Source organism: Helianthus annuus, chromosome 10 (assembly GCF_002127325.2).
Source record: "Helianthus annuus cultivar XRQ/B chromosome 10, HanXRQr2.0-SUNRISE, whole genome shotgun sequence".
NCBI lineage: Eukaryota > Viridiplantae > Streptophyta > Magnoliopsida > Asterales > Asteraceae > Helianthus > Helianthus annuus.
This window is the reverse complement of record NC_035442.2, coordinates 160,075,642-160,089,196: the sequence shown is the minus strand read 5'-3', so window position 1 is coordinate 160,089,196 and position 13,555 is coordinate 160,075,642. Positions and strand designations below refer to the sequence as shown.

Genomic DNA, 13,555 nt, shown 5'->3' with positions numbered 1-13,555 from the left:
TCGCCAGTACATTCTCTTGTAGCATACTCTGATGTAGATTGGGGTGGTTGTCCTGATTCACGCCGTTCCACCAGTGGTTATTGTGTCTTCTTGGGTGACAATCTTCTTTCGTGGTCTTCTAAACGTCAGCCCATTGTATATCGTTCGAGTGCTGAGGCTGAGTATCGCGGAGTAGCTAATGCGGTCGCTGAAGCTACATGGTTACATAACTTGCTTCTCGAGCTTCATGTTCCATTGCAGCGCGCATCGGTGGTCTATTGTGACAACGTCTCTGCCTTTTATCTCTCGAATAATCCCGTTCAACATCAACGCACGAAACATGTTGAGATTGATATACATTTTGTGCGTGAAAAGGTTCGTGTCGGGCATATACGGGTTCTTCATGTTCCGTCTTCATCTCAGTACGCCGACATCTTCACTAAAGGATTATCTTGAGAGTTGTTCCAGTCATTCCGCTCCAGCTTAACCGTCTGCTCCGCGCCCGATCAAACTGCGGGAGAATCTTAGCATTATAGTATATTTAGAATTGATTTGTATAGATTATGAGATAGAGTTTGTTTCCATACTTATCTTGTATTCATTCCCTATATAATGGGATTGTATTGTATTCTTAAGATCATCAATTAATAATACCATAGACCACTTTTACTTTGAAAACTCAACAACAAACAGAGGTGAGAGCCAGCACACCAAACTAAAAAGGCAATTGGAGACAACAAAATGTGATCTAGACAGATTCATACTTGTTATTGAAGACATTGTGAAATCACAAGAAACTGTTATCAAAGAAAATCTTGAAAGAAGTAGGATTATCCGCAAGATAAAATATAACAAACCAATATTTCAAGAATTGTGGGGTTTTGTTTCACACCAAGCCATGAAGATTGTCTTAGCTGAAGTTCATCAGTTGAGAGGCTTTGTGCTAACTCTGGCCAATTATGGTTGTCAGATGTGGTCATGTTTTGGGTTACCGTGTGCTTACGAACTTGCATTGTATGCCTGTGCAGGTACATATGTTCCACTATTTTCAGTTGATATTACATCATTTTAAATCTTTTAATATATTCTATATGCAATTTATTTGGATGTAAGGTAGGTTATTCCATTATATTGCATTGATCCTTTTTGGACAAGGCTTGATTTGTCCAAATAACCCGAAGACTCACCTGAAGCACGCCGTCAAGCGTCCTCGTATTATCATGATTCATGGAAAAGGGACCCACAAATGAAACATTAGCTATATGCTAATACAACTTCTTCTATTGATTTTCTTTAAAAACCATTTTATCTTCTAATACATGTTGATTTCTTCTAATATTGTATTATATAGATATAGATGTATTAGAGTATGTGAACACTATGGTAGCCAGCCTGCACCAAGCAGAGAAAAGTTAAGATTGAGTTTGACTTGACCCAAGGCTAAAGATTAACTGAGGTTTTAGGTTACAGTGGCGCCTCGACTTGTAATTTTCGTTTCATTAATACTCGATTCGAGAGAAATAGGTTCAGATCATACTAGAATGTAATTTGTTTCCGAATTTAGTAGAAGGGATATTTGTTACTTGTTATTTTTATAGTTTCTCCATAGTTTATACCATCAAATTAGTTATGAAAAACAATTCTTCTTGTAGATCATTTTAGCAATTTCGGTTTTCAAGTTTGATAAACAAACATGTGCTGAGTGTCTTTTCAACGCGGAACCGATTTTATTTTAAGAAGAAAACTACAGGAACCATTGTGCTTTAACTGTTACATAAGATAGTTATGTAACACTTATGTAACAATATAATCAACTTTCTTTGTCTCTCGCATTATCTAGATAGTACTATTAAGTACAAGTGTTTATGCGGTTCTAAAGCTAAAATTTATTTAATCAAAATTGGTTATTGCATGTAACGAGACATTTATTCTACTTGAACAAGTGTTTATTCGATTCTCAAGTTAATAATCAAAATTGGTTATCGCATGTAATGACACATTTATGCTACTTGAACAGTGTCTGATAATTCCTTCCCTTTGGTCTCAAATGGCAGAATCAAAACACTCACAGCTGACAAAAATATTGTAGCCTCAAACAGAATCACCGGAACCGTTTGGTGGCAACCGGCTTGCATCCCAACTGCTATCAGAGGGCACACCATACCTCCAGTTCTGCCTATAGCTGTTGCTATTCCAACTCCTCTTGTTCTTAAGTTTGTAGGATACACCTATCAAATGACAATGATCATAGGATATGTCAAACTGAACATTTTATGATTTTGATTGGATTAAGGAGGTATTAACATTAACATAGGACATAGGACATACCTCTGGGGCATAGATACAGACAATAATGAAGCTTGCCGAAATAAACATTCGAGCTCCAAACAAAGAGCCTGTGGTTATCACTTCATTCTGATGGACGACTATCGGCAGTAATAGAAGGAACCCTGATACGAGCATGATTTCCATGGAGATCTTACGACCTACTCGGTCCAATATATAAGCTGCTAAAGCAAGCCCCGGAAGCTCTGCAAAACACACCACATCATGTAATCAAAGTCGGTTAACGAATACCATAGTTATTAAAAGTCATCGCCTCTTGCGCCTAAGCCCATTCTCCAGGTGATGGTTCAGGCACAGATTCCTAGATTCCAGAGAGTTTCCTGCAAGATTCTAGCTAGATTTCTACTTTTATTTAACAAAAACTACTTTTCTACACTAATACACTAACATTTTTGAACTTTTGATACTACTTAAGTGATATTAAATGTTATATAATATATAGCTTTAGTTTATTTTATTTGAAGAATACTATTTCATTTCTAATACATAAAATATTTTTAATTATTTTTGTTAGAACTTTATTTGCACCTTGCGCCTAGGGCCCATGCGAGGCCTATGCGCCTTGACGAATACATTTACGTAAAATAAAATTTGGATCCAGGGTACCTGCCAAGCTAGTGATGAATACATTTACATACAGACTCGAATCGTTGATATCTGTTTCTGAGTGTGACTTGGCCGAGCCCGAGTCACAATCAAGTTTTGAGGTGCTTAATTGTGAAGTCAATAATATAATGCCATAATAAGCAAACGTGTTGGCAAAGTACAAGAACCATAAGAGAAGCGTTGTTCTGAGCAACTTGGATGATAAAAGCATGAATACAGACGACGAGCTTCTTTGAGAACTTCCGGTGTTATGATCAGAAATAAGTATACCAACTGGGAGTTCTTTTCGGTTGAGTGTAGCTCCTTTCTCTAGAATTTGCCGGGCCTCAGTTATCTTTCCTTGTGTACAAAGGTATCTTGTAGACTCGGGCACAAGAGCATATGTCACAAGTGATATGATAGATGGAATTGCGGATACACCAAGGAGCCACCTCCAACCATATCTAGGCATGATCCACTGCAATAGAATCATATTATAAACCATATGGTGAGCTTGAACTTATAAGATGATTCTTAGAGGTGACAAATGATTTCTTGTGTAAAGATGGGTCGAGTTGGCCCATTAGAGACAAAAGATAACCCACATTAGTTGAAAAAAATGAGACCTCTAAGAATCTACATGAACATATGGTTGAAGGACTTTACCCATGCGAGTGAAGCCTCCATTATTGTTCCAACTGTCCAAAAAGTTGAAAAAACAATCATCCAAGCTCCTCTATTTGGAGAGGGAACAAACTCAAGAAACCATGACGAAAACACATGCCCGCAACCTATACCAATACCAACAAGGCATCGAAGAATCAACAAACAAATATAATTTGGCGCGAAAGCACTTGAAATACCGGCTATTGTTGTTAACATAGCGGAACCAAGAAATCCCTTCCTGAAATGCCAAAACAAAAAGGACCAAGAAGAGGTTAACTGGGTAAGTAATGCTAATGATTAAAGAGTTTATGTTTGAACTTGAGGAGTTTATGTTTGAACTTAAGATCTACTCAAACACGTTCAACTATGAAGTTCTTTCTCATCCACAGCTGGCCCAAAACGCGTTAGTGTACTTGAGGCTAAAAATTCTTATAAACTCAACATCTTGTGTATCAACCGGTTGATATTGGATAGTTCAATTAAGGTAAAAAAATCATGAGAAAATGGAATACATACAAAACTATGTATATCAATGCTTTTTGGGCCATTGGCTATGGATGAAAGAAGAACTCAACACATAAGTCTACTTGATTAGGAGTAGGGGCGGTAATTCTTGACATGACACGAAAAAAAATGTTTTGGGTCAATTAACACAACCCGTTTTATAAAATAAGTCGTGTCCGGGTTGACGCATTTTTAAAAACAGTTCGGGTTGACCCATTAACCCATTGAAGTATTGTTTAAAAAAGCCTTTTATAAATTTATTCTTGTTTTGTTCCACTATCCATTTTTTTAACGATACACTTGCAATTTCCAATCCATTTTCAAGATTTTCAATATTTTCCCATTAAATATAAAACTCTCTCATTTACAACAACAGCAACAACAACACCATACCCACGCAAACCTTACCTCTACCCCTGGAAATAGAGAGGCCGCTTCCAGAGAGACGCCCGGCTCCAAAACAAACAACAGTCCAAAAAACAAGACTAAAAAAGTATAGAAATATAAGCTACAAATATTACTCATTTAGTCTGCCGACTCTAAACTATTTCCATTTTGTTCTTGAAAAAATATGGTTGGTCATACTAATGTTACTTTTGTCACATCGTATTATCTACATGTCACACTCATACGCACCCATTAAACACATTACCAACAACCCGCTCACAACTCGTTTAACATGTTTGACTCATTTAAAAAAACAGGTTAAACGGATTGTGTTCGGGTTGACCGAATTTATGTGTTTGCGGATCAGGGTTAAAATCTTTGACACAAAAAATAATACTAGTCATGTTTATGTTGCACATTTCAACCCGTGAACCCGCAAATTGGGAGCAATACATGATAGTTAATTGTAAGTTTCCACTCACGCAACCAAAAACAAATTTCTGAATCCCTAACGGGCAAAAGTGCAAAACGCGTATTGGTTGATACGAGTGGTTGGATGTTAAATTACAATCTTGGTAAAGAAAAAAACAAAAAAAAAATGTGTATATATTGATAAAGGAACCTACTTTCTTCCATAAGTATCAGAAACTGCCCCCCAAGAATATGCACCAACAAGCATTCCAGCAAATGCAACAGTTGATATCAAACTTTCTTCATTTGAAGAAAGATCCCACTCAGGCTTCATGGCTGGTCCCACAAATGACAAAAGCATCATTTCCATTGCTTCTGCAACCCAACCCAGCCCAGAATATGCAAGCACAATATATTGGAATTTTCCAAACCCAATTGAACACAATGCTTCATCCAATGTGTACCCATTCCTTTGATCTTCCATCTGATCAACAATCATACAAATTGCAATTTCGATGATTAAAACAAAATTAGATATTGAAATCTGATTTTATAATTGCTAAACAAATGATCAGATGATTGATTTCTCTACCTTTTGTCTTATTTTTTTTCAAAATGAAGTTTTTTTTTCTTTGAAATGATATTATTTGCTTCGAAATATGCGAGTGAAATATGTAACTGAAGAAAGTCGTTAACGATTATTACCAGTTATAGGGAGAAAACTTCAGAGCGGTCCTGAGAATACGGATGTATCACATTGACTAGATAGAATGGCCCATAATATGTAATAGGTAATAAATGGGCCTAGAATTAATAACTTTAATGACCTAAAAAGTATAAACTTATGTATCATTGGGCTCTTAAATCACCAACTTAAAAATGTTTTGGAAATTGAAATCTGAAAAGTTATGTTGTTTTTGTTAGGCCATCCGTAGTCATAACGCCCTTTTGTGGGCGTTATGCGACACGTGGCGCGCCACGTGTGCGGGTGAGCATTATGGGGCGTTATGCATTTAAGCCCGTAGTCATAAAGCCCCTGCTTAATCATTACTCAATTATTAATTTCTAATTTTTTATAATTATTTTCTAACTTTATAAAATTAAAATTCATTTCATTAAATTAAAAAACATTACACTAAAATAAAAAAAAAAACATTACACTTAAAAAAAAACATTACAGTAACATAAAAAAAAAGCGGTTCCACAAAAAAAAAGTTGGACGAAAAAAATAAAACCAGCCTATAAAACCAAAACATAAAACCAGCCCGAAACCCATAAATTAAAAACCCTAAAATTCTTCTTCTTCCTTGTCTTCCTTCTTCTTCTTCTTCAATATATACCTGCAACACAAAATAAAAACAGAGCATTAAATAACCAGAAAATAAAAAAAAATCAAAAAACGACACACATCACGCCGCTATAATTCTCGCGCCACTCCCCCATTCCTCCTTGATAGCGCCTCACGTTTTGGTATTGCCGGCGTTTCGGCGGCGCGATGAACGGGGAAAGCGCCCCACTACGTATACTCTTAGGGGTGTGATAAATACACCCAACATATCTATACATATAATAAAAGAAACCACTTTGAGGACACTTGTCATCATATTAGGTCATGTATTATGGATAATTATAATTTATTTTAATCTCTTCTAATTAATTATAGATAATCCTCCTAACTAAATATTTATTTAGTTTAATTATTATTTTTTTTGAACGGCCAACAAACTCAATCCCGAGCACTCTTGGGGCACCAACTGGACAAACGGAGTACTCCGAGAGTAACCCGAGTCCACCACCAATTCCGGGGAAAACCCGGTAACCCACCCGCCCGTAGGCACGACAGTGAAATTACCGGTAAAACCCGTTTGGCTCAAGGATCCAACCCAGATTTCCCTGGGTCTCCTATCATTGCCCACCAGTGCCTCACTCTGCACCAAGTGGGAGTCGAACCTGCATCTCTCAAGAGAAAAGCAAGTCGTCCACCACTTGATCTAGAGATCATTTTTACTTTTATATTTATCTATTTACTTCAAATTCAAACTTAGTTATCTAATTTGATATTAAAGTAAATTACGATTTTGGCCCCTGTAGTTATATCACTTTTACCCTTTTAGCCCAAAAAGAAATTTTTTAACATCTGAGCCCTCAACGTCTTTTTTTCTAACCCTTTTGGACCCTAACGTCTTTTTACTATACAAAATTACATTTATTCGACCCGTGTAATAGATGAGGTTTTTTAAGATATAACTTTTTATTATTTGATACTTAAAATTAGATTTATTCAATTCATACAATACACGGGGTCTTTTTAATGATATATATTTTTTATTACTTAGTAAAGGAAATTACATTTATTCAACCCGTGTGATACACATATTTTTAAAGATGTAACTTTTTTATTATTTGGTATATAAAATTATATTTATTCAACCCGTGTAATAAATGAGGTTTCTTAAAGATGTATTATTTTATTATTTGGTAAACAATATTACATTTATTCAACTCGTGTAAAACAAGCGGTTTTAAAGATATAACTTTTTTATTTGGTATATAATTTTATATTTATTCAACCCGTACAATATGGTTCTTATAAATATATTTTTAAAGATATATTGTTTTATTATTTAGTATATAAAATTCATTTATTCAACCCGTGTAATACACGGGGTTATAACCTAGTGGATTAATATATCAAACTAGTCAAACTTAGACCCTCCGTAGTGGGACGTTTTTTAAAAAAAAATTCAAAAAAAAAAACGCCCAAAAACGCCCGGAACCCATTACATAGGGCGTTTTTTTTTAAATAAAAATTCAAAAAAAGCCCCCTTGGCGTGGTTTGAAGCATGTCTTGCCCCCTTCTCCTTATCCAATCATCTTTCATCTCCCTTTTTGTTATCCAATAAGATTTTTAGGTGTTTTTTCTTTATTTTATTTAATGCCCCAATAATGCTCCATCCCCACTACACCCATTTTAGAAAACGCCCAATAATGCCCCTTTGTTGACTGGACCGCCACATGGCGTAAAATGCCCTAGGGTGGGGGCATTATCTTCCCCTTCCACTACACATGGTCTTAGTAATGATTAAGTAATAATCATTTTATAATACTTTAGTTACTTTTTTATATTTTGTTATACTATTATTAGTATTAATATCAATATTAATAAATAAATAATCAAGACACTTTATTATAAACACGAAAGTGAAAAAGTTCATCATAAATAAATAAATAACGAGTCTCTACTAAAATAGTAAACGTGCAAAAAAAAATTAAACGATCAAATGCAACAACAAAAAAGTGACATGGTTAGTGTTAGGGGCCAAAACTGTTATAAAATACAATCTTAAGGTCTGATTACAAGGTTTCATCCTCTCACCCCAAATCCTTTTCAGTTTCCTGCGACATGGCCAACCAATCAACGAATTCATCGGCGACGACAGAAGATCACCCGACGGTGTTACGTTCTAATTCGCTCAGAAGGTTTGGTAATGCCTTTCTAGAACACATATTGTTCCTACTGAGAAGGTATAAAATTTAATAGCATCATCATATCATTAATATCTATTTTACTCGTTGCAATTAACACTGCTAACCATCACTAGTGCTCTAGTGGTGGCCACAGATATTTAAGTTCCACCTATGGTGGGTCCGGGTGAGTTTTCCTCTCCAGGTCTCAAGTTCGAGTCTGGGTGATAGGGGTTTCTCATTGAGGGGTTTAAATTAGGGATCTATTGTGCGAGGGGGCTCTCTAGCGCGGACCCGGTTAAGACAACGTGTGCTAGACCTCCCGACATTCACGAATAATTCACACCTTTCAAAAAAAAAAACTGCTAATTTCATTACTATTAAAACACATAATTAATCTAAAATTAATACACCTAATGATCTGATTAAAAAACATCATCTTCATTTATACTTTCTTTATGAATTAGGATCCTCAAGCCCAAAAATAAAATCACATTTAATTTTTGAACCACTGATTTTTTCCTTTTTAGTTTGATTCATAGAGTTCTTTTTTTTCTCATTTTTATTAAATGTTGTTACTGTTACTGTTAGTAATTAATATTATGATTTATAAAATTAAAGTTGTGGATATTTTTTTTGTAAATTCAAATGGTTAGTTTCAAAACTGTTAAATATTTGAAATTTAACTTTCGTTTTCAAAACCTTTGATTTGGTTATATATGAACTTTTGAAAATATTATGTATTAAATACACCCTGGTCATAGAATTAATAGTTGAGTTAGAGAAATTATTAGTTTATGAAAACTTGAAAACTTAACTTGTCGGAAAAAAGTAAAAAAAAAGTTGGTGTATTTAACACAACCCTTTTGGTATTCCCTTGTTAAGGGTGTTGCTAATTACATTCAGGTTGGGTTGGGACTTGGCTTTAGGTCCCTTAGAGATGCAAATCTAGCGATGTTAGCAAAATGGTGGTGGAGGTTTAAAACGGAAAAAAGAGGATTATGGAGGAGAGTCGTGTGGGCCATCCATCATAACTCAAGGGCACGGAGTGATATCCCAGCAAAAATTTCCGAACCCGGGCCGTGGAAAGATATTGTTAGTATTTGGCAGGCCCTAGATAACACCGAAGTGGACCTGAATCGAGCTATTTCAGTTGTCCTCGCTAATGGGGTAATACAACTGCATTCTGGATGGATAGCTGGGTCGGGCCGGACCCGTTATATAAATGCTTTCCGGCCTTATTTAGACTTGAAAACGAAAAAAATTGTACGGTAGCTGACCGGGTGATATGGACAGTTTCGGGGTAACATTTAACTGGAACTGGTCGAGGTCGGAACTTAGCAACACAGAGCAACTTGATCTGCAACAAATCAGAGTCGTTATCAGGGCGGTTAGGTTGAGATCAAGCTGCGATAAATGGAGATGGAATTATCATGAATCTGGTATGTTTAAAGTTTCAGGTCTTAGAAATCCTTAGTTCGCATAATAGAGTTCAGCCCAATAGAGTGTTTGATTGGAATAACTGGGTACCGAAGAAGGTGGCAATCGTGGCATGGAGAGCGGAGATGGAACGATTACCAACTAAATGTGCACTATTGAATCGGAACATCATGGTTCAAAATCGACTGTGTACGTTATGCGGCGAGTATGAAGAGACTAGTGAACATCTATTCGTGGCGTGTCATTTTGCCAAAGTCATCTGGCAAAACATAGCGGACTAGTGTAAGATACATCCAATCATTGCCTTTGACATCAAAGACTTATTAGTCTTGCATGGATTCAGTCCGGGATTGAGGAAAAGGAAAAAAGCATTATACGCTCTCGTACTTGTAGCAATTTGGTGTATTTGGAGAATGAGAAATGAGGTTACATTTGGGCAAGCAATTCCAAGCACTACAAAAGTTCTGGATGAGGTGAAATTAATGGCTTTTTTGTAGGTAAAAAATCGGTCAAAGGAGGTGACACTAACATGGGAAAACTGGAGTCGGTTTAATATTTTTGGCTAAGACCTATGTAAACTCATTTGTTTGTTTTGGTGAATTTTGTAATTATGGTGTGTAGCATCTTGCTATGATGAATAAAATTTTCTGTCGGTCGTTAAAAAAACATTCAGGTTGGGTTCTAGAGTGAACATTATTGTATTTGTGAATTGAGTGAACAAATCCTGACATTGATTTACATCGTCAAATTGTAAAATTCACAAGTGTATTTTCATCATCAAATCATGGCCATTGATTTATACTTATATATTGATAATCAAGGGTTAGGGTTAATTCAGTAGTGTTCACAATCAATGGGATCATTCACAAATGAACCTGACACACTCTACTACACCCTACTCTATAACTATCTATTATTAAATGCAACCATTATTAATTAAGCATTAACTATTTAAACTCTTTTTATTTAATTTTTTGTACCCAATCATTATATATTCTTATTTTCTAGAATATAAAAATAGTTTTTTTATTTATTAAACTTATCATTTTTTATATTTCTTTATATATCTTCCTATACTAATAAATGAAAATCTTTTATACACGTGTCACTCTCTGGTGCCTCTTCACTTCTAATAATAATATAATATTAATTAATATAGTTAGAGATAAACGTATAAATTCAAATTTAATTAATAATTATCTACAACTAATATAAATGTATCAAATAATATAATATATAACTATTAATAAAAGATTCCAAATACATCAATCTATACATATAATAAAAGAAACCATGTTAGGGACACTTGTCATTATATTAGGCCTTCTCTTATAGATAATTGTTATTTTAGTTTAATCTTTTTAATTAATAATTAATTATAGATAATCATCCTATTAAATATTATTTACTTTAATATCTTATGGATAATTACTATTAATTTAATCTCTTCTAACTAATTATAGATAACTCTCCTACTAAATATTATTTAGTTTAATCTCTTCTAATTAATTATAGATAACTCTCCTACTAAATATTATTTTGTTTAATCTCTTCTACTTAATTATAGATAATTATTATTTATTTTAAATTTAATGCATACTTCTCATTTATAATATTAACTAGGTTAGAACCTATGTATTACACGGGTTGAATAAAATAAAAATACTTAGTAACTACATACGTTTTTTGTAATAAGATATTATTAATTTTTGTAATTAAAATTTTAAATTTGAATCCGGAAGTAATATATTAGTAAACTTAATACATAAATCGAAAGTTAATAACAAACCCGACCGTGAAATGAAACCGATGACAATTTTGATCGGTTTCACGGTTTTAAATTGAATTGTGAACATCCTTAGTAATAACTAATAAGGTCAATTTATGTTTTTTTATAATAAGTTATTAAAATAACTTTTGAAAATATTGTAAAACCACAAAGTTTGAAATATATATATATATATATATATATATATATATATATATATATATATGTTTGATGAAGATATAACTTAATTAGTTTTATTATATATCTAGAGTTTGAACCTGGGTTATAAACCTGGTTAAATCAGTATTTAGAGAGAACAAGTATACTTTATATACTTTAATATTTCATTTCTTAACTATTTCTTTTATTTTCTCTTCTTATTACTAACTATTTAATATTTTATTGATTCAACTACGTGTCCCCATAGGTATATAATCTGAAAGAGAGTGAAATAAAAGGGGAAATAAATCTTCGACTCACTAAATTATTTTATTATTTAGTATATAAATTTATTTATTCAACCCGTGTAATACACGGGGTTATAACCTAGTATTATATAAATTAATAATTTAAATGAATGTGGGGAAATCAAGATAATGTACGTAAGTAAATTTAGATTAGGAAATTTATTTGTGTGATATATTATTTATCTACTATAAATAAGCAACATTTCAATGCATAGAAGTGTTGTACTCTATGCATAGGGTGGTTTAAAAAAAAATACAATATTATACTTTTAGTCATAAAGTTAATTGATATTTTACTTTTAGTCCAAAAGTTTTCATGTTTCCAATTTAATCTTATAATTTTCTTTAACTTTCAACTTTGGTCCCCTAATTTTTCATATTTCACAAAAAATTCGTTTTACCTTTTGTTCTAAATTTTCCGAGTTAACATGACGCAACGTTCGTGTGTGGTTCAATGTTTTTCACATTTTGTTTTACGTTTCGTTCTATATTTTACAAGTTAACATGGTGCAACATGCGTGTGTGGTTCAACGTTTTTATGTCATCTATTTTTTCCCGTTTGACATGCTCGTCGCAACGTGCGGGTCTTTAATCGACTTAGTTATTATTTTCCATGTTTTACGTCTCGGTCTCATTTCTCCGCATTAACACGCTGTGACTTCAGTGTTGATGGTCACTAACGGTGGTGTAGTATTGGTGCTATTTGTCATGGCTTTACGACCCCACCACAACGTGCATGTACGGTGGGTGGGGGTGAGGGGTGGGGGTGTTAATACTAGTTATTATTAATTTATATGCTTTTAGTTTTTTTTTATATTTAAAAGTTCCAAGATCACATTAATTTATTTATTTTTCCTTTTTATAACAACTTTTACAAAATTCTAGGTGCAGTGTTGCAACGTATTTATTTTAATCTATGTTCTATATAAGTTTTATTAAAAATTTTACTATTAATTACACGGGTTATAAATTTGTTTATTACAACTTTTACAAAATTCTAGGTGCAGTGTTTGAGGATTAAAATTATATAATTTAATAATATTTATGCACAAATTTACACAACTAAATTGTTTTCAACCATGCAACTTGAGGGGCAATGGAGGTAGCAAATCATGGAACTTTATTTTTAGTCGTGACTTCATCTAAATCTTAATAAATGGTCAATGCAATTTCATAATTAACCACTTTGATGTTATGGTTTTTATATATCAGAAAAAATAAAATATACTTATAAAAAGTTACAAAAATATGTAAAAGTTATATATAACGAAAATATAACCAGAATCAAATCAAATCAAGTCATAACAAAGCCAAGCTATGTAAAAAAAATAGTGAGTGAATTTCAAGTTTTGTCCTTTATCTTTAGGTCACTTTGCAAGTTTTGTCCTTTATGTTTAAATTTGACGAGTTTTGTCCTTTATGTTTAAAAATCAAGCACGTTTTACCCTTTATGTTTAAAAATCAAACACGTTTTGTCCTTTATGTTTAAAAAATCAAACACGTTTTGTCCTTAAAAATCAAGCATAAAGGACAAAAC

At 33.4% G+C, this 13,555-nt stretch overlaps 1 protein-coding gene across 1 annotated transcript; it reads right to left on the bottom strand.

Annotated features, from left to right (window-relative positions):
• Positions 1-1,890: 1,890 nt before the first annotated feature.
• Positions 1,891-5,362, bottom strand: LOC110886213 (organic cation/carnitine transporter 7-like). Its single transcript, XM_022133986.2, has 5 exons — positions 5,094-5,362; positions 3,577-3,814; positions 2,932-3,388; positions 2,308-2,510; positions 1,891-2,207 (listed from the first exon to the last, which is right to left on the bottom strand). Exons 1-5 carry the CDS (start codon positions 5,360-5,362, stop codon positions 1,980-1,982), a joined length of 1,395 nt encoding a protein of 464 aa, XP_021989678.2. The 3' UTR covers positions 1,891-1,979.
• Between the last annotated feature and the right edge of the window lie 8,193 nt (positions 5,363-13,555).

Bases quoted from the DNA above. Each gene is read 5' to 3' on its own strand.
- LOC110886213 (XM_022133986.2), bottom strand. From the start codon at position 5,362: ATGGAAGATCAAAGGAATGGGTACACATTGGATGAAGCATTGTGTTCA. The intron at 3,389-3,576 runs GTAAAGTCCTTC...ATTCTATTGCAG, and splicing joins TGGAGGCTTCACTCGCATGG to TGGATCATGCCTAGATATGG. The intron at 2,511-2,931 runs GTACCCTGGATC...TGTGTTTTGCAG, and splicing joins ATTCATCACTAGCTTGGCAG to AGCTTCCGGGGCTTGCTTTA.